This window comes from Harpia harpyja, chromosome 12 (genome assembly GCF_026419915.1).
Source record: "Harpia harpyja isolate bHarHar1 chromosome 12, bHarHar1 primary haplotype, whole genome shotgun sequence".
NCBI lineage: Eukaryota > Metazoa > Chordata > Aves > Accipitriformes > Accipitridae > Harpia > Harpia harpyja.
In genome coordinates, this window is record NC_068951.1 from 21,240,580 (window position 1) to 21,262,300 (window position 21,721).

General features: G+C 50.2%; 1 protein-coding gene and 2 long non-coding RNA genes across 8 annotated transcripts in view; 1 reads left to right on the top strand and 2 right to left on the bottom strand.

Moving 5' to 3' along the window:
* Positions 1–21,721, bottom strand: part of LOC128149196 (uncharacterized) — a 42,117-nt gene that overhangs the window by 8,264 nt on the left and 12,132 nt on the right. For all 6 annotated transcript variants that reach the window (XR_008237563.1, XR_008237565.1, XR_008237567.1 and 3 more), the window contains one exon: positions 21,446–21,614. This is a non-coding gene — a long non-coding RNA (uncharacterized LOC128149196). The remainder of the gene's footprint in view (positions 1–21,445; positions 21,615–21,721) is intronic.
* Positions 1,558–4,181, top strand: LOC128149195 (transcription cofactor HES-6-like). The gene is made up of 4 exons (XM_052804085.1): positions 1,558–2,129; positions 2,593–2,688; positions 2,830–2,908; positions 3,355–4,181. Exons 1-4 carry the CDS (start codon positions 2,067–2,069, stop codon positions 3,798–3,800), a joined length of 684 nt encoding a protein of 227 aa, XP_052660045.1. The 5' UTR covers positions 1,558–2,066; the 3' UTR covers positions 3,801–4,181.
* Positions 3,703–13,442, bottom strand: LOC128149197 (uncharacterized). Its single transcript, XR_008237568.1, has 5 exons — positions 13,225–13,442; positions 12,770–13,009; positions 5,075–5,216; positions 4,139–4,276; positions 3,703–3,762 (listed from the first exon to the last, which is right to left on the bottom strand). It is a non-coding gene; the product is annotated as an uncharacterized LOC128149197 (long non-coding RNA).

Consider the following 21,721-nt stretch of genomic DNA (forward strand, 5'->3'; position numbering starts at 1 on the left):
GGTGCTGGTGAAGGGGTGTTTGGGGGGAGGACAGGGGACTTCTCTTCCCCACCCACCATCCGAGCCAAGCCTAGCTAGAAGGTGTGTGCCCAGGTGACAGGCAGGTGCTTCCAGCCTCGAGCACCCTAGCAAACTGCCCAGAGCCAGGGGTGCGCCCGCTCCATGCCCCCCTACCCACGTGCAGGGCAGAGCCCTGCCCCAGCCCACCTGCCGCCTCTTCCACACCAAGCCGCGGGAGTCGCATGGCAATACAGGGGCCTCGGCTATGCCTTTTATAAATAACGGCAACACTCCACTTCCCCAGGTGGGCTGGAAAAACCAAAGGAGTCTTCACTCGTGAGCAGCCAGGGCTGGCTGACATGAGGGGCTCCCGCAGAGTGCGGTGGGACCTCCTTTGGCTGTCTGTGCAGGAACATACCCGAGATAAGGAGCCCATCCCTGCTGCCTTTACCTGGCATAAAGGAGAAGTTATTAACCTTCCCCTCCCAAACCCTCCTCTCCCAGCACAACAACCACACCAGCCCGTCTCGGGCCCTTGCCAAGTAGGGCACTTATAAAACCAGGTAACAGCACCCCAGCTCTGCATTTGACTGACAAACAACCTCTGCCTGCGAGATACCATGTCTGGGGACACGTTTTTATGATGAGCCCAGGCAGCAGGGTGTACAGACATGCTGCAAGTATGTTTGCATTTACACACAGGCAAACACACACCCACGCGGCATTTAAGCAAGGGACGCGATGTCCTCGCTTTTATCGCTGGGGTACATCCCCACCCATGGCTGGAGGGCGGGGGAGAGGGCTCTGCAGCCGCGGTGCTACGCCGGCTGCTCGGAAATCCCACCAGTGGGTCAGGGCGGCTTGCGGTGCTTCTGAACCACTGCGGCCGCTTCCTCTCCATTTCAATAAAGTGACACATTCGACACCAACCCAAAGGGCTTCACTTGCGGGACTCAACAGGACACTGCCAAATCCTGCTCATTAGCAAAGCGACCATCAGAAAGCAAAAGCACGGTCATGAAAAATGCTCCCCCCCCCCCCAGACCAGGCAGAAGTGAGGAAGCATAAAAGTGTGTTCTCATCCTTTGCCAAGTCTCCTCCAAAGGCCCGTCTGCTTCTGCACTAGCGTTTCAGAGGAGCGAACAGAAAAACACCTTTCCCCGCAAAGCCACCCAAGCCTCCTTGCAGCATGGGGGAAAAAAGTCAAAGTAGCAAAAATCCCACAGAACTAACTCAGCTCTAGGTTCATTTGCATCTGCAATGGCCTGTAAGTTTAATACTAAATTCTGTACAGCAGCCAGAAACTAGAAGAGTCGCGTATTTCCTACATCCAACTATGTGCAGCGGAAAATTCAGGTTCCCAAGAGGTAAATACAGTTCCCGTGTTTTCCCTAGAGGATTTCTGTGATGGAAACAATGTTCCTACAGGCATCTGCTGTCAACAGTTTTTAATCGATCATCATTACCTTGTAATAATAATTCCTGGGAGCAGGAACTCCTAGCTCAAGTACTCTATTATTAAATTAAGAGGCTGCTTCAAAGATGTAAAATGGCTGGGGCTTGGGTTAGCAGGTAAAAAGAGGCATTGCTTCAAGGAGATAGAGGGGAAAAAAATGGGTAGAAGGCATTTTCCCAGGTGTAACTCAACTGCTTCCCAGCTATTGTTTCCCTCCCTGGGAATCTGTGCAAATTGAGCGAGGAGCCGTGCAAGCTGCTCAGAGCGCGCCCATTTTCCTTCCCTTCTTCCCTAACAAAAGATCCCTCCAAAGCCCGGCGTCGGAGGCTGGACATCTGTCGCCATTTGGGGGGGCTGGCGTGGTCATTGAAAAGAAGCAGTGACCTGTCAGCTTTGATTGATGGCCACAAACCTCCGGGCTCGACCCCTCGTGTGGGAAAAGAAGTCCCGCCAAGGAACGTCCCCTTTCACATGCTAATTCTGGGTTATAAATACAGCAGAGGAGCAGCGAGCAGCAAAGAGCCCATCGGGAAAGGGAGCGACCCACTGCCCGAGTGCCTTCTTCCCATCCCTGTCCTCCCGGCACCCAGGGCGGGCAGGCTGGATTACAATGACCGCTGCAGCCACCCCCGGCGGCACCCACAAGCTCGCCAGCACCAAGGAGGAGAGGAAGGTAGGTCCCCTCCGCACTGCTGCACCCATGCGTGCCCCATGGCAGCCCCATGCACGGAACATGAATGATGAGTGCCAGGGCTATGGGCAGTGCTTCCAGGAAAGAGAAAGGGGACAATTTTTTTCCCTCTTATTATAAAGATGCTTTCTCTGAATCTGAGCCATGTGGGTGTTTTTTTCTGCTTCCTTTCTCTGCCTTAGAAAGGCTTCTCTCTCTTTCATTTGGGTAAACTCTGCTTAAAACGAGCGGAAGTGGGAGAATTGAGACCTGTTAAGGGACAGGCTATGACTGGAGTGGGAGATGGCACACTCTCCATCCGTATCTTGTCCCTGCTGAGCATCACGTCAGCCCACGCTGGCTTCGCGCAGGGGATGGGGCTGTCTGCCCTCACTGAACTGCAGCAGGGAGAGGAAGAAAAAACATTAACTGCAATTTTTCCTCCTCTTTTTCTTTTCCCTTCCAGTTAAGGAAACCCCTCATCGAGCGGAAGCGAAGGGAAAGGATTAACAACTGCTTGGACCAGCTGAAGGAGACCGTTGTTGGCGCGTTTCATCTGGATGTAAGTGCTCATTTTTACGCAGCTTTTTGTCCTTTTGCTGGTGGGGGATTGGATTTGAGGGAGGGCGTCTCTCTCGTTTGAGAAACCGGGCATCGTACGAACCCTTCGTCGCCTCTAACTGCTGCGCTCTTTCTTTATCAGCAGTCTAAACTGGAAAAAGCAGACATCCTCGAAATGACGGTAAAGCACCTCCAGAACATCCAGAGCAGCAAGTTGATGGGTGAGTGCCTGGTCGGGGCAGGAGGGTGCCGGCAGGTATGATCTGCCGGCAGCTTGGCCAAAGCACCTTCCAAACGTGTTGAGGCCCGGGCTGCTGCTCGGGTTTGGCTTTCTCCACTAGATGGGGAGATGGAGCTGGGCACTGGTTAACCCACGGGAAGGTTTTTGGTTTTTTTTACTTCCAGAGCAGGTTTCTGCTTCTTGGCGTAGTTTTGCCCTGGGCGGTGGGCAGCGGGAGGCGGGGGCTGCCAGGGGGGCGGCTGGCATCCTGCATCACCCCCCCCCCCCCGCGAGCCATTCACCTTAGAGTCAAGCCCAGGCGGCTTCAGCGACACCCCCCCCCCAGGAGCCTGTGCACATGGGAAGCCTGGTGAATGCTTTCAGGCAGGAACACACCAGGCAGCTCTCGCCTGCTCACCAACTCCCCTTGTCTCCTCTCCAACGCAGCCGACTCCAAAGTGGGTCTGGAAGCCCAGCAGAGGTACAGCACCGGGTACATCCAGTGCATGCATGAGGTGCACAACCTCCTCCTCACCTGCGAGTGGATGGACAAGACCCTCGGGGCGCGCCTGTTAAACCACCTGCTGAAATCCTTACCCAGGTCTGGCGAAGACACCTGCAAGGCGGCACTGAGGTCTTCGAGCCCATCTCAGCAGCCTCTCCTGACACCAAAAAGCCCCTCGAGCCCAAAGGGGAGCACTCGGGGCACAGAGCCATCGCAGGAGCGCTTCTACCCCGCAGAGAACAAGCAGGCTTCAAAAAGTTCCTTCCAGCTGCCGTTGCTGTCGGTTTTCAGCCAGGTTGATGCCGCACCTCCCAGACAGGTCCTGCAGCCAAATTTTTCCCATAACAACCCTAGAATGGGGTCATTAGATATGTGGAGACCGTGGTGAAGTGTGTTTTAAAATGTTTATCCTAACCTTAGACACTCTTACCTATGTATCTTATAGATATGTTTCTTTAAAACACTTGTGGAGCAAGTCTGTTCCTGTAGGTGTACTAAAGACCAGGGTACTTCAAGCCGAAGTAAACCTATGTGTAGCCTGCATTGTAGAAGGCTGCTATTATTTTTTATTTATTTAATACATCTAAATTATTGTATAGAATCCTCTCATGTTCTTTAGTGTATATTAATTATATAGCTTTCTTGTCTTACATTCTTAAAATAATTAACTTCCTATTAATAAAATACAAGACAGCAAGCAATGACCCTCTCTGGCATCAAGCTTACCTCTCAGATCTCATATAAGCCACTGAGATCACTTTGTTGGATAAAGGGGTAAACGGCCAATCTCTTCTGCTTTTTATTATTATTATTATTAGGTCTGCGCAGCTGTAGGAGATTCCGGTTCTGATTCCTGTAAAAATGCTGCAGTGATTAGAAAAAAAGAGAGAAAGGGAGAGACTTGGTTTGGACTTTTTAGGCTGTTTAGAAGTGCTCTCTGGATTGCTCACTCTGGCTGTGGCTGTTCCCAGCCACCTGGACATCCTGACATTACTGTTAAGCTAGTGAGCTACATGTGTGTGTATACATATATATATATATGTATGTTACATATAGTTATATTCAGGGATTTTTTTGTTTGTTTCCATAACTGAAAGTTCTAAATAAACTTTTGGAAGATAACAACTGATATTTCTCCCAGCCTTGTCCTGTCTGCTCTGAATAAACAGTACGTGGGAATCTGCTTTTGTTTTCTTCTTTCACAAATGTTTTTTCCTGAATGCGCTTGAAAGAGATGGTTCGAGTTTTGCCCCTGATGCTTTGTAGAAAAAGCAGTGTGCACCACACGCGTACACGCACAGAATCACCCGGATCACAGTAACACTTAAAAAGTTATGAAAGAAATCAGGAGTTGGGTTTATCAGCCTGGATCAATGCTTTAGCTTTTACTTATAAGGGAATCGCAGAGATAATCTAAAGGGCAGAAGGTAAAATTCCCTGCAAATTGGACCAAGGAGACTGGGACAAATCTGCTCCACTTGGCAACATTTGGTCCCAGTTTTTCATCTCAAAGGCAGTTAAAAGTTCCTCACAGTTAAAATAAAAGAGCAAGGAGCTCTTAAACAAACACCGTGCATACTAATTAATGGTCCTGCAGTTCAGAGGGGCTCATTATGCAGCAAGATCTATTTGATGATGTGCCGAAGGAGTGAAAACTATCACCTCTGGGTTTTGCATCTTTTTCTGTGAAGTTCTTCCTTTTATCCAGCCCTCTTGAAAAGCCGTTCGGAGCAGTGGCATAAGGGTGGTAGGAGAAACAACTGGCCTACACATGGCTGCACGGAGGCAAGGCAGGTTTCCTCAGCTGTGGGGTCAGAAGGCAGGTAAAGACACAGAACTGTACAGGTCTTACCGCAACCTCAGTTTCCACCCTCTGCCTGAAAACTAGGACTTCCCCCTTTACTGATGGGAACCTCCGGAGTGATCACCAATACAGAAGATACATCCAAATCATCCCACCACAAAAATCCAGGTGAAGGTGGGAGCTGGGGCCAGTCCAAGCAAAGAGCGGCAACAAAGCACACAGAATACTCACGGGCAGAGGAAACATTCAGGCAAAGCAAACTGCAAAATCCTGGAAGAGGAAAGACATTAAAGACCTTCCTAGTTTATTATCATGCATATTGCTGAGTTTAGATAAAGCCCCCATGCCACACAAGCCTGCATGGCTACACCCACCAGAGGAACCTCCATTGCCCAGTGCTGGGGACTGCACACCAGTGGGGCAGGTAAGAGGAGCAGATGGGGCCTGAAGTTTTCATTTACTTCCAGATGATGCCAGTAAGGCATCTCATGGCACTTGTGGCCACCTTATTGTTATGCTGGGAGAGGCTGTGATGAAAATATTTTACTATAGTTTGACAGGGTCAACTTAAAAACATACTTTCCCCCTAAAAGCTGTAAATCCCCAGTGACTATAATTATTGGCCATGGTTACCATGTTGAAAAGAGATCAGTGGGAAATATGTATTTCTCACCAGCTCTGTGTGTTTACTTCGCGCATTTGAAAATACTTTGTGGTTAGTGAGTTTTATTATTTCCTGTTTCTAATCAGTAAGGCTTTTTCTGTTGTGGGTGTGGAGGGAAGGGTCACATCGCAGCTGGCGAGAGAGTTTTAAAAATAGAAAAGTGAGACTGCAATACTTGGCCAACAATCTCCAGGAACAGTTTTAGTACAAGACACTCATTTTTCATTGCCTTCATTTCAAACCGATGGTGACCTTTTATATGATCTCCCTGTCACGTACCCAACTAATGCTGCAGGAATCTGTTGCGAGTCACTAGTGTTCAGTAAAGAAAACATTTCTTCAGAAAGGCAGAAGATGGCTTCTAGCACTTCATATACATGAATTTCAGCTATTACATATGTTTGACAAAGGAACTCCATATTTACTTCAAACCCATCTGGTTTTACCAAAACCAGGACTGTACAAGAGCAATAATACTTTGCTCTTCAATACAGGCACCTCTCCACTGACAACCAAAAAACGCATTGCCAGCTACTACCATCTTCTCCCCAGGAAAAAGGAGGCATAGAGAAGCTCTCCCAGCCAGCTGGCTAATGCAGAGTAGACAGCACTGTCCTCATAAGTCGGTGTTTGAAGCTGCACCATCACACATGCTCTGGACACAGCAGCAGGGTCCATACAGATGCTATTTTCACAGCTGCAGCAGGCGCCAGCAGCTGTGTCTCTTGGCTGCCGGGTGTGCCACAGCGCAGCCCAGGGCTTGGTCCCCCAGCACCCAGATGAGGCACCTTCAAGACTGCACCACTGTTCCCACCTGGGACTGCATGCCCAAGGCCCTAGGGGTTTGGAGGCGCAGACGGTGGGGATGCTGCACAGCCAGGTCTTCACCTCATATGCAGACTGGAAACGGCCAAGACAAGCACCCAGACCAGATTCCTCGGCATGGGCAAGGCCAGACAGACCTGTTTGCTAGAAGCGGTCACAAGATGCATCACATCTCACCCAGCACATGCAGGGCTGGGACAGCCTGCTGCAGATCTGGGCTTTGTCCCCTGCCAAAGTGCTGTTCCAGATGCGTATTTGTGAATGGAGCGTTAAAAAGCAGAGGCTGGTTGCTATGTACACAGGGATGTGGGGAAGGCTGGACCCGAGGCTCAGGACCCCCACGTGCCTTTAACAGAAAGCAATTACAGATTTATACAATAACATAAGCCCAGGTGGACAAAATACCTACATGCATAGCAGCTCCCTTCATATAAACCGCACTCCCAGACCAGCTCTCATGGAAACCAACAGGAAAACTCCCACTTATTTCTCAGAAAACGGGGCCAAATCCTTTCCCATTAGGAAAGTACAGAGGCTCGTGAGTATGTAAGAGAACTTAGGGCCCTGCCATGCTGTCTTCTCCCAGACACAGACAACCCTCGAGGCCTCCGAGCATCCCTGCCTTTTCCCTTACTCCTCCTCCCACCCCAAGGGCACCGGAGCAACCTCTTTCTGACCCACACAGTCTCACAGTCACCTGTGACTGAGCATGCTGCTTAAAGAGGGACCACGAGCCAAATTTTCAGTTGACCTCTTCTTTGAGGGCTCACTTTGGCAAAGAGGAAACTCCAGCTGCTGGCGCGACCTCTCCAGGAGCCGTGGAGGGGGTCCTAATCCTCCATACTCACAAGCAAGCAACCTTGTAAAACCCCATGCAAAACCAATTCTGGGGCAAAACATTTTCAAACTGATTTGAACCACACTGCTGTGGCTGCAAGTGCTTGTAGCTCACTAGCAAAGTGCTTCTCTTGGGAGGGAAGTGAAAACAAATCCACCGACAGCAGAACACCAAAGACTTCACTTTCCCTTTATATATGCCATTATCTCACAGCTTTCAGTGTATACATACATTCCTGTCTTAACAGGGACATGCTCGTATTTCATCTCATGAAATTAATGTTGTGTTGAGAACCTAACCCAAAGTCTGTCACATTTTTCAGAGCTTTCACATACTCATGAATAACACAGGAGAAGCTGAAGCCAGCCCTGGATCTGATCTGCACTGCTCAGATGTTTCATTTATAAATCTCAGCCCTGGTGAGAATGTGGCTGGCTGCCTGAGGCATCACCACAGATCTACCAGAGCCTGGGAACTCGCTCTGCTTCTGAGACTCTCCTATGGTCCCTGCATTAGCTGTCACAAATCCTACCGCACATTTGGAGTTAAAAAGCATGTTAGAGCATTTTCACCAAGTTTTCTATGGCTAACACCACCAAGCAAATGGACTTCTTCAATCGATCCCACATCTGCTAACACAGAGAGCTCTGGTCCTGTAGAAACAGCTCAAAGGGGCTCTTCTTTGGGGCTGGAGGGTTGTCCCTTCTGCTCTGCCAAACATCAAACACCCTTGAGGACAGCTGGGAATGATGCCTCCTCTCCAGGGTCTCCTTCCCAAGGAGGCCAGGGGAAATGGCAGGGCAGAAGCTTCGTGGCTGTGGGAAAGCCACTCAGCCGGGAACAGCTTCACTGGGGTAAGAGAAAGGATGGAGAAACCACTGCTCAGCTATCCCTTCCTTCACTAGGAGCTTCCTAAAATCCTCTCCTCTCTCCATCTGCCCCTGCCCAGCACCCCTCGTCCTTGAGCGTACCCACACAGCAGAATTCTGCTGTAGGATGACTTCTCACTCAAATTGGTATAACAATGCAACCTTGTTTTAAACCCACAGCCTAGAGCCCTGAAACTTTCTCTGCATAACAGGCCTAGATAGTTCAGCTGTAAATTTGTTTGCAAAGAGGAGAAACCCAGTGGCCGGACTTGCTACCCCATCAGAAATGCTGTCCTGTGCTGTAAAGAGCCGGTTTACTGCCTTTCATAGCCATATAATGAAGTGCTTGCCTCTTCACTTTTATCCTCTATTGATATGGACATTTTCAGCAGCTCTTGCACGCTCCTGGCACACCCTGTGTATTTAAAAGCACAGGACTTAGTCAGCTGGATGAAGTAAGGCTTTACATAAACCACACAGGCATTTCCACAGTCCTGGTGTGGCGTCCGCTTCGCCCTCCTGCACAGGCTCTGTCGGGACCCCAGTCGCTCTCACAGCCCAGCCACCATCAGCTGGACTTCGCACAGCACCCTAACAGGATTATCCGGGGAACCGGCCAGCCCCTTAGGAGCCAGCTGTCACAGCCCCGGCATCGCCGACCCCTGAGACAGCACACCGCAGCTCCACCACCTTCAGCTGAGGTGTTGGTGTTTTCCAAAGCCCCAGTGCTCACCAGGAGATGCATTCCCATAGAGAGGTGGAGTTCATACCGTTCTGGGCCATGAGCATCATTTTTGGTGGCTGCCGAACGGAATGGAGCAAACCCTGCTGGAAGCACCTTCCTGCCCCTGTATGTCCCTCACCCTTCGCTCCAGGCTGCTACAGTAAAAATGTTTTTCAGCTGAAAAACTGTAAAGCCAGAAGCGAGCCCTACACAAACGCAAAACTACAGGGTGAGGAAAAACCCCAGAGGGGCTCTGGAAGGCCACTCCTTTTTGTCCCAGACAGCCAGGGGACGGAGCATGGATCATGCCAGGGAGCAGGTAACCTTCTGCAACACAAGCCATATGCAAAACTGAGCTTAGCAAACTGCTTAGCTTTCCCCCAGCAAGCTCTCCACACGGTCACACCATCTCCCACTGCTCAAGCTGTTTCTTTCTACCTCCTATGGACTGAGGAGGGAGAAGGAGAGAAATAAGCATTTCCACACAGTTCAGAAGAGCAGATGTTAGGCAGGACGGTGAAGTGAGCCAGGAGAGCCATGGCTGAGCTCCTCGGGACAGAGGAGCTCCCACAGCAAGGGCAGAGCATCACTGTGCAGGAACTGGGACTTTCCTGGGTCCCTCTGGGGCTGTGGTAAGAACCGCTCAGGAGCGACCACATAACCTCAAACCTCTCTGCCCCCTGCCCTACCCTAGTTAGCCTACATGAGTATTAAAGTACAAAGCCAAGCACTTTAAGATACGCACTTTTCCCACTGGAGAGGCTGTGAGAACAAGCAATCCGCAGGGGATAGCAATCACATCACCTCATGCACTCCTGAAAAGTGCTGAGATATTATTTTGATAGGTGTGATAGAAGAAGCGTCCAGACCATTGAACACAAGGAAAGCAATACCTGGACAGACAGGTTCTCCAAACCAGACATGTTGCTGTCAAAATCCTCTGGGGAAAAGGAGACCAAAGCCTCCTGGCGTTTCCCATAGTTTGACGCTGCGCTCATGAACACACACCTATTAGAAGACCTCTGTGGCAGATCAAGGCGCTGTCCTCCCTCGTCCATAAGAACCCATGAGCAGACAGCACTTTCCAACAGAGACCCGAGACACTAGAGTGTCCAGTACAGCTCATCTCAGCCACAGCTTTGGACTTGGTGTCAATTGCCCCGTGGTTTTTCAGAGTAGACATGGTTACAGCAGCATAGTGTGGGGCATCAGCTAAGCGTGGCCCCACAAGACAGCTCATCTTGTTCTAAGCCCAACTCTCACCTCCACCTGCTCCGCACCTGAACTTTTCCAGTCTCCTACGTGGGGGTGATGATTGTATTCATCTCAGAGATCTCTAGATGAAAAGCACTACTAGCAAGATGCCAGCGATTGCACAGATTAAACAGATGAGGCAGGACTTGAAAAGCACCTCTCCAACTGTCATATGAATCACTTCTCCACTGTCTTCCCAACTCCAGCACTTGCCTCTTCAAAGTCCCTCCATACAAACATACCCTTGCTACTAGTGGAGCCTTACCCACTGTGCGGGCAGTGCCTGGCCCAGCCTTCCCGCTGCTCTCAGCCTTGTCTGATCCACACTCCCCACCAGACTTGCACCACCCAACTCCCTCCTACCGTTCTGCCCTTGTATTAGCAATGGTATGGTCAACCAGGTCTTGCTACCTGATCAAAACTGCCCGGCTCACACGATGCACAGCATCAGTCCTGTCTGAACTCACCCTGCTGCATGAAGTGCAACATCCCTCGCCAGTTCAGGCATTGCTTGTCCTCCCACAGCTGGCATAAAGGCAACATGAAAGCATGAAGCTGTGCTTGGGAAGATTAATTTGTGGCTGGCAGATGCCTTGTTTTTGCAGAGTGACCCTCTGTTCCTTTCAGAAGGAATTTTTTCCAGCCCTGGCCCCTTATCAACAGGCTGGAAGGCGATGCCCATGTCAGAGTAGCAGGCTCTGCTCAGCGTCCCTGTCCCTTCCTGCTGGAGGTGGTGCCTGGTCACTCCAGGCACTGGTGATTCATTTGGAAAGTGTGTGATTTGAGGTCATACCTGCAGCTGGGCAAGAAGGAGCAGGGAAGCCTTGGCATGAAGTCTGAAAAGAGCCATTGTCTGTTCCAGCTGTTCCTCTCACAGCTGCAGGAAAACTGGCACTGCTCTGAGCAGTCATCAGCTGGTTAGACTGCCATACCCAGGTCAGTGATAGCTGAAGGACAGAGCCCAAAGGCAGTCAGCTTGGAGGTGCTCCCCAGGGTATTCCCTGGCACAATGCAGCTCCTGGTCAGGTTGCTCAGCCCAGCTTCAGTGCAGCCAGAACACAGTGCCTGGCAGCTGAGCATATCAGCCAGCAGTACTGCCAGCAGTGAGGCAGGCTGGCGCACCTCACCTCCCAAACAAAATGCTTCCAACAAACAAGCCCATCGTCTCCCACACCCTCATCTTCCCCAGTGGAGGTGCTTTTACAACAGGAGAGGGTGGCAGGCAGCGTCCCAGGATGGCTGCAGTTACTTTCCAGACGACAGCAACTCCAGGGAAACCCCAGCACCTGTCCTGATGGAGGTCTCAGCAGACAGAGGTAGAGGAAGAAAACCATTCCGGCCATTCCTTGAAACACCTAATGTATAAAACAGCAGCCTATGTTCTTCCTGATAGCCCAGGCTGACCCTGCTGCAAAGGGGGAATACTCTGCCCTCGTCCTGGCAGACCGGAGCCTGCAAACACTTCAGTGCAGGCCATACTGCAGTTGTAGGTGTGGGACACAAGCGTGATGACCTATGGTCCCTGGAGAGCTAAACTTCAACACCCACTTGAGGCCACTACTCACTGAGAGCTCAATGTCATGTAAGCTCAAAGGCATTGTCTACATCAGCAATTGTGTGTGATAGAGAAGATCAGTTGGATGAAGCAGTTTTGAGGCTTTTACATCTACCATGTATGCTGCTCAAGCATGTTACTTCCAGCTAGACTTAGGCCCCTGGACCAAACCCCTGGACACACGTGTCATTCACAGCTGCCCAGAGAACCGGGTGCTGCTTCCGATCACCACATCCTCCTCTGCAGTTGGAGAACATCTGGTGCAAGCTCAGACCAGAACTTCTGATCTAGTTTCCACCAAAATGAACCCAGTTTGTGCGCACAAAAAACTGCACCACCAGCCGATACAGTGCGCAGAGAGTGAGGACAATTAGGAAATTTGCTTCAAAACCACACAACTGCTCCAAAATGAAACACCAGTAGAGTTGGAGCCTATGATCTCTCAACGCCCACTGGTTTTGGAGGGAAATATGGCTACCCCAGATGGAGCCTAAAGTATTTCCATAAACTTTTGGTTTCACAGCTTTAATCCTAGCCCCCTCGGGGGGGATTTTACACACCTTACACCTTTCATCCAGCTGTCTGTGTCTATATCCAGCTCCTGGCATGCAGATCAGAGAGGCCTCACCCAGCACGCAGACAGCTCTCCTTCCCTAAACGCGGGGCAGGCGCTGCTCCAGCTGTGTGTAGAAAGCTAGCCCGCAGTACTCTTGGGGATGGGGAAGCAAGTCTGAGCGGGAAGGGATCTGCCTGCCAAGGGCACTCCCCTCTACCCAAAGGGCCACTGGGCCAACAGTCTTGAGATGCTTTTGGGTAGCACCTACCTGTCCTCAGCTGGATGGGGGTCCCGTCGCAAGCAGGGGTTTCTGCTCCACACTGCACACCTCTGCAACTGCTTGTGTGGTTGGGGTGGATCCTGAGAGATGACAGGGAGCTTGAGGTAGGCATCGGGAAAGCACCCATGGCAGAGGAGCAAATACAGGCTGCAAGGTCGCCCTCGGATGGACCAACTGCTGCCAGCTTGAGAGGAGAGAATTCTCTGTTTATTCAGGCAGGGATTCTGCCTGAAATGGGAAATAATGTTTTTAGTGGCTTTCACCAGTCAAAGAGGAAACGCAGAGGGAAAGATGAACAACCAGGAGAGCAGGTACACAAGCTGTATATTTTAGAACAAGAGCAGGTTTACTCCAGCGCCTACATGTCTCTGCCATCCCCAGCCAGAGGTCCCAAGTCCTTCCACAGCTGGGACATGAACCACAGTGAGGTGGACAATATTTACCTCCTCAAAGGTGAGATGTCCTTGTCCCAGCTGAGCCTTCATAGCTTCGATAATACTCTTTGCAGCCTTGTTGCTTCTTCACAGAGAGTCAAAGGGCTGAGGAGGAACGGGTTCTGGCTGCCTCAGAGCCATGAAACATCTGTGGCCAAATCGAGTCCCCAGGTGTCTGCACTGCTGCGTGGTGCAGGGCTGACCTGGTGGGGGTTAGCCATGCCAGGGCTCTGCGCTCGCCAGTGGTATGTTGCTGCCATCTATTAAAATTCCTTCACATATATGGGAAAAGCTCTTCTCAATAAATACGTGAAGGCAATACACACTCATTTTAAGGGACACTGCAGTAACTCAACAACTAACACAGTCTCTTTGGCCCACCATATATCTCCGTATGTGTGTTCCTCTCTGTGTGTATGTGTGTGTATATATACATACATGGGTGTATGTGCATGCATGTTTGTACATACCTATACACACACACATAAAGAAATATCTGGTCAGACTACTTGGGAAACAGAAAGATCAGGAGGCAGCAAAACATGAGGAGACTAAAGCCAGCACACAAAATAATTGCTTCTCCAAGAGCCTCCCTATGATTTTCCACAATAAAGTCACCAATACTGAGGGCAGAAGAACCAGCCCAAAGCAGCGGTGAAACCCGCAGCAGTGGAGCAGAGAGAAACAACCGCAGACAGAGAAATAAATGGAGCATAAGGCGAGCAGCAAATCACCCTGTACATGCTGCCATCAGAGTTCTACCGCGGCATTTTTTAGCGTGTCCTGGCTTCCCAGGTATTCTGAAGGAGTCCGAGATCAGCTCCTAGAGTGCCCCTCACACACAGCACAGAGACAGCTAACCTGGCACAGGGGGGAAGACAGGGCAGATTTCATTTCAGGCTTCCAAAGATTTACTGCACTCACAGGCAGGACGAAATAGCTTTGAGATTATGCAGCTTGTTTGCTGTGGAGAAGGGGCCTTGCCTTTTTTGAAGGAACACTTCACAGGTGTGAGAGCAGGAGGACTTTTTTTTTTCTTTTTTTTTTTTCAGGAAAAAGAAGGATAAGAATGCTAATTATTTCCATGCTCCCCTCCTTCTCCAGCACCCTCAAAAACATCAGCTCCTCTCTAGCATCCCCCTCTCCCCAAATCCAAAAAAGTCGTTTCAAAAGGTTGTTTTGCCCTGGCCATTCCTAGCGACAGAGCACGGTGTGTATACACTAAATGAAGGAGGCGCTGCATTCCTCTGGGGGAGATAAGGAGGTGGAGGGAAGGAATGCTTTCCCCTGCGTGTCTGTGCATGACCCAGACCCAAACAGAAGCAGCATGTGACTGGCGGCTCCCCAGCAGATGACTCTCAAAGTGCTCGAATGCAAGTCAAGGTGGCAAAAACGATCAGCCAAAAGGCTTGCCTGCAGACAGCCTGCACAGACCTCCAGGACATGGCGACAGGCCACGGCACAATGCTGTCGGAGGGCTCCCTGCATGCTTGAGGACCTGGGTTTTACAGAGAGCTCAGCTCAGGCTTTGGGTGCTGAAATATCTGGCTCTGGGGCACTCTCAAGAGAAACCCTCAACCTCAAGGTATGATGGGGTATGGGCATGTGAGCATAAGTCCACACACGCACATATAGGGAGTTCCCTGACGAATACTCTGTTCCCAACGATGGGAAGCCACCATGCATTCCTGCTTCCAGATATGAGCAGGGATTGTCCATGCCTTACCCACAACACATTGAATACTGGCTTAGGAAGCAAACGGCCTCACTCTTCATATCACTGAGACAGCAGTCACTGAACAGGGAGATAGGGTGTATTGGCTGCCAATCAATTGATATGCATCCAGCCCCTCTCACCTGCACCTAACCAGTCTTGCTGGTGCAGCTATACTGGCAAAACTCCCCACCACAGCAAAATCCACCAGTGGAATCAACACATCAGACAAGCAAAATCAGCTTCGTTTACCCAGCGCTTTTATGCTGGTATAACTGGTAGGGATTTTGCAGTGAAGCAGCATCATTAAAATCAAACAAACAAACAGACCTTTGCCACCAATGTCCTGCACTGACCAGACTTGACAGTGTGATGCTGTTTGATCCGGGGGTCCTCTGCAAAGCAGGTACAAAGGACTATTTCAATGGCCAGTGAAAAACTCCCATCTCAGGGGTAAAATACAGATGCAGAAGGTGCTTTGGCTGAGGTAAGGGATCAAAAATACTGTAGGCAGCTGGAAATGGAGGAAGACAGAGCAGCAGAGGAGAGCTCTTAGCATGAGGCTTTGCCCACCATTTCTCTGGGACTGATGTATTTGGCCTCTGGCCTGGACACCCTCTGAGTTGTGGGATATACGTGTGCAGGAATGTTTGGTGTCTGGGTGCCAGGTTAGAGACAGGAATTTCCTCTGTTTGCACCATTGCTTCAAATACCTGTTATGATGCAAGAGCATAAGAATTGCTTTCAACGAGAGCAGGAGTCCACCTAACACAGCATCCTGTCTCTGATGGCCCAGGGAAATAGCAAACGGGGCAAACACAGAGCTGTTATTCCACAGCACACCACCAGCACCCTTACTTTTTTTTTTTTATGGTTTCCATTTGCAGATTGCCTAATTATAATCCTTGTATATTGAAATCAGAATTAAGCAGGGCCAAAAAAAATGAAGATTATGGAGGCTTGAATTCCAGAGAGCTAGTGCTGAAGTTCCTATTTTAAGTCCAGTCAGATTTAGGGCTGTCAATCAAAGGGTCACATTTGCCTTCAAAGACTGCTGTGCTATGAGGCATTTCCTGATGCTAAGCGCCCTGGCTTAGCTGCCCATTGCCTCTGCGGGCAGAGAGCTGCGAGACCAATCACTCCGACATATCAAATACCCAGCAGCTCAGTGCTCTTGTCTGGCGGATATAAAAAAGTATTTGCCCTAATCTCATTTTCCAAGTGATGCTGCAGCCTCAAAGTGAAGAATACACTCTCCAGAAGAGAGATGGGGTGCATCACCCATCTCAGGGCAACGGAGCCACAGCGTTGGTCTCTGCAGCAGCATTTCTCCAGAGGTGTCCCTCCATCTCTAGCAGCCCATCAGTGAGGACACCTGATGTGGTGAGGGCCTGTGTTTCTTTTCCACGGTCTCCACTCTCTCCAAGGGACGTTTCCAACACAGCTAAGAGGGAGGAGATGGGTGAGTACAGACAGGAGGTCCCTGCACGGGTGTCCCCGGGAAGGGGGGAGCTCTGCCTGGGGCAGCTACAGCATTGACAGAGCAGCCAGGACAGAGATCTCCCCCGTGCTTCCCCTCTCCTCCCGTTGCCTTGCCAAAGTTTTTACAATTACTTTTATGATTTTGCCCAAGGGATTAAAAAGATTAAGGCATGAGTAAGAAAACCAGAGGCATGTGGAGTCTGGCCACAGCGCGGGGGCCGGCTCAGGCTCCCACCTGCACTCAGGGGGCTGCTTTGATGCCTGCAACACACGGGAACTCCCATTTTGACTCCCGGGGACCATTTTCTCCAGCAATTTTGCCACACCTTGTGCTCCCACCATGTTATCCTCCTTTGCAGATCTGCCTCTGGACAGGAGCGTATCTCACCTCGTCTGCCTGGGGACTGCAAGCTCTTCTCAGCTCACATCAGCAGTGGCTATTCATAGGGAGAAAAGCCATTTTCAGAGTTGAGTTTTGGCACCCCACCCCTTTCCCAGACCAGGGGAATTTGGGATTCTGATCTGGTCCAAAGTCTGCATAACCAACCCCTTTACCAGATCCATGATTCCCCAGTTGCTTACAACTCAGCCCACGGGGAGCCCTTACTTGCTTTTCGGGTGGTTTCTTCATTTGCGTTACAGGAACATAATTTGCAAAAAAGGAGGTGAAGTGTCTTCTGGAGGAGATGCAGCACAGGCAGGCCAGGGAGGAGAAACTCCATGCTGGTTTCTTTGAAAGACCTCCTTTCACATGTAATTTTGGCATGGCTGACCACCAAACCTGCTTTGGGAGGCCAAAAATAATACACATACATCACACCTGTGAGAAAAACAAGCATGGGAATGACTGCCATTAATGAAGACTTCCCCGTATGGGTCGTGCTCCACTTAGGAACAACCTGCTCTGAGTGACCCCACATCCCAACCCCAGAGGATGGGAGTCAGAAATTTCAGATACAGCCAGAGCCTGCCGAGGGACTGACCACAGGCAGCCCTTTTCAAACTGGGATCAGAAGGGTAAACCAGTCTGCAAAGCCCTACAGTCCAGCTCCCCATGCCCGCACAGATGGCCCACTGGAAAGCCTCAGCATGGGCAGGGTTTGCAACACCTCTCTGCTCGTATCTGAAATCAGAGTGCAGCAAGGGGCTCATCCACAGTGGTAACTGGTGGGGAACATCCTGATGGGGAGAGCATTTCAGTGCAGTATGACAATCTATATTTACGGGAATACAATACCCACAAGAATACATCAGGGACTCGCCCAGCTGGCGGAAACGTGGCAGCTCCTGCAATTACACTCGACATACGAGAGACGAGATGCCAGCTAACACCTGCCTTGTGTTTGTACAACACCACAGTACAACAGCTGCTGCATGCCCCCTGCATCCCAGACCGCTTGGAAGGTAAATATACTAGGTATAGGATAACCCGAAATTTCCTGGCAGCTAGGGCAAACACTCAATGCAATTGCTGGGCTCTGAAAAAGAAGGGCACATGCGCAGGGATTTTTACCAGGTTCTCTGGGAGGGAGCTACCAAAACACTGATGCCCACAGGTTTTTTCTTCTCCAAAAGCTGCATCTCTTCCTTCTTCCCTTTAAGTCAGTGTGTTATTTGCAAAAGCCTACTGAAACCCTGAAATCACATTTGAACAAGCTCTAGGAAACAAATCCACAGCTGACAGCTTAGCTGCAAGTACTGACTGCAAGAGCAACCAATGCCTCTAAAAGCTGGGCAAAGCCAAATTTCAGCCCAGGTGAGCTGCTCTGAGGCAGCGCGGGCGTACACGGCCCTGGCTCCTATCTCTGTACAGAGCAGGAGCTGGCTGCTGCAGGCTGGGTGGAGGGATTGCGTGCAGATGCCATTCTGGTTTATGATCAGGAGAAAGGAGAAACACAGTCATTCAAGAACACAGCAACCCTTCGGTGTCCTGAGGGAGAACACACAGTCCCACACCACCACACAGGGCAGCTGGCCCCTGCCCTCAGCTCTGCCGCTGGTTTCCTCTGCAATGCTGCTGGGTTAACTCATTTTCCCTTTGCTCATCTCCTGCATTTGCAGCCCTCTCCCCACCTCCCTGGCGCAGCTGGGCTGGCGCTGTCCCTTGCCCCTGCTCCTGCACGTGGTGAGGCAGGGAGTACTTTGCCCCATTCTCCTCAAAAGTGCAAGAGAGAGGTTATCTCACGCAACCCCAAACAAAAGCTCACAAACTTTCCCCTGGGTGTTTTTAATTGCTGCTTGGATGATTGGTTTCTCCCCCATCCTCCTTTGCACTCTGCATCAAGTGTGAAAGGCAATCGTGCCAAGCTCCAGACTTTTTCCTGTCTTCAGACCATCGTGGGACCAGCTTTTATGCAGCACAGTTATACTTAAAGAAAATGAAGAGCAATAGAGAGAAATGGCCCAGGTTTGCTCTGAGCAGGCTAGATTCTGCTAAATTACAGTGCACAGCACTTAATCCACACGAAGTCCTCCTAAATTTAATGAAGCTAGACTCAGTGAAAAGCCAGGTAAAAGAAGATTCAGAAGTAAAGCTGCCAAAATACATCCCCCTGGGAGGCATGACAGACACTGCCCAGATTTCCATGGGACGACAGCTAATCTAAAGCCAGAGCTGATGCATGAAGATTTCAAGAGGATCCGCTGATTCCAGTGCGTACCTTTAGTGCAGTTTCGGGAGACAGATTTCACCAAGGAAAAATGGATGAACTGAAAGAAAAAAACTCAGCAAAGTGGTTCCATGAAGAGTGAAACCGTCAAGTATCCGTGGACCTGTGGCATGATGGTGTGGGGTTCCCTGCTGTCTGAGAGGGGCTGAGCTCCCTCCTGCAATGGGGATGCAAACAGGGTCTCTTTATTTCCACCCAGCCACCTACTAACCTACTACTCCAGCCCTGGAGAGCAGGGGCTGTGCAGCACCCAAACCCACCTGCTCTGCCCATGGCCCAGGCGGACGCGCAGCAGAGCCCCGACGGGAGCATGGCAAAGCACCAAACGCTCCCACTTCAAAGCCGAGCCAAGCAACCAGCTTGTCTGTTGGCTTTTATTACACCGCTATTGCTTGCGTGTTGAATTCCGGGTGGGGAATGTAACAATAGATGGGCTAGGATCGCCTCACTCATGATAAAGTTCAGGTACAATATGTAGCCCATAAAGAAGAAACCTCTGGAGTTTCATCCTGAAATCGCTGCTCTGAGTCATGAGAGTTTGCGTAGTGCGGACGCAAGGTGTGACAACTGACAGCGTTTGTCGCCTTTGGGGAGAAGGTGGATTTTTAGCCCAGTACTGGAGATCGTAAGAATATACCAACCAAGTTTACTCCTGTTAACAGCTGGCTCATCTGTTGAAATCCTTGAGCAGGGTGTTGGTTGCAAGTAGGGTGAGTTGTGGAGCTTTGTCTTCCAGATGGAGCTCAGCAACCCAGCCTGACCAAATCTATCCCCCCTCCACCTCACCCCACAGGCTGGAAGGAAGAAAGAACAAGGGAAGGGGATTTACATAAAGGAATATCATGGGCCGTGTCTCAGGAAGGAAAAGTACAGCAGCAATGCATTCGGGTGGGTAGGGCAACAGAAGGGCTGGGTCGTTACTACATCTGCCAGCTGTCTACTGTGTGACTTTGGGGGAAGTCATGTAATTTCTCCACCTCACTTTTCCAGTCTATAGAAGTATTTAGATGACAGTATTTGCAAACTAAAGAACAAAAGTCCTATATATAAAAGAGGCCTACTCAAGCCCAAATAACTTCTGTTTGCTGTATTCAGAAAAGGGCTGTTTTCTTTGGCCACAGCTCTTACACACGTCTGAAGCCCAAAGGTGTATACTGGTCTGTCAATCCTTATAATGTTACACCACTAAAGTGTAGAGCAAATCTAGAAGATTTGCATCTAGAGAATAGCATCCAAATACTATGGAGAGCCAGAAATTCCCCCACACTATACCAACAAGCAGGTGATACATGAGTAATCGTACAGCCTGAGTATTTGGGACTGCTGGCCCATCTCCATCAGACAGTGACCCTAGGGGCTAACATCCCTTGAGGATTTTCAACAGCAGAGGCAGGGCCTGGCATAACAAATCAGTCACTGGATGACAGTACCACTCAGATTTGGCACTGTGGTGGAGATAGTAGCAGAGATATTAGTAGCCAGGTGTACACATCTGGAGCAATGTACACAGGGATGACACTCAGACCCTTCCCTTCCTAAGACAGGCTGGGCATTGCTTGGATCTCTTAGGGCACCGATCCACCAAGACCAACACTACTTGCACTGACATACCCTCAAAAAAGCTGCAAATATGCCCCTGCTTTGCTGGAGTGACAGGATGGGAAAAGGACCAGGGAGAGTGGGGAGTGCCTGAAGGCAGCCAGAAGCGAGTGTATGCTTAATCAGCTTAGCCAAAATAGATCAATAGGCGCTAAAATGGGAGGGTCCCCTCAGAGAGCCATGCAGCAGACAGAAACCCACTGGAAGGAATGGAATGTGCAAATGAGCCACTCTTCCCAAGATATGATCTGAATCAACCTGAAGCAGCCCCAGCCAGATGCACCATCTGCTCAGAGCATTCCACAAGGACATCCCGGTCGACGGTGTCAAAACCAGCAGACAGATCAAGGAGCGTTAATACAGAACATACCTCCAAGCCAGCTGGCAGGGAGAGATCACGGCAGACCTTCAAAAGGGCTGTCTCAGGACCATGCCTCCTGCTTGAGCCAGACTGGAATTTATCAATGGCATCATATACACAGAGGTGTGACTGCCGCTATAATGCAATGGCTCTCTTGGAAGAGGGGAAGGAATGGCAGGATGGACGTCAGACAGCAGCTGACAAATCATCCAACAAAAGAGACGGCTGCCGCAAGACAGTAGACGAGACATCCAATTTTAGTGCTCTAACAAAACAATCCAGCAGTAAGGAAGCCCTGACAGAGGATATGGTTTCACAAGTATCATTGGTACACTTGCAAGCAAAGGGTCACTCAATCAGATCATAAGGGTAGCAATGAACTCACATCACACTTCTAAAGTTCACCTGCTTGGTGTGATCTCCAGAGAGTTCCCACAAGATGCAGGATGTGGCTGATAGAAACACGCGGCTCACGAGTGGTCCATGATCTGGGGATGTAGTCCAATCTTATGATCTGCCGCGTATCTCTGGAAAGGGCAGGTTACCTCTGCTTTGCTTTTCCTCTTGTCATTTCCTGTAACAACAGATGCAATTTTCGAGAGCTTGTGGGCAGACAACGCAACTCCTCCCGGTCCTGTGTCACACAAAGCAAGCCACTGTCCTGGAGCACCCACTAGAGCA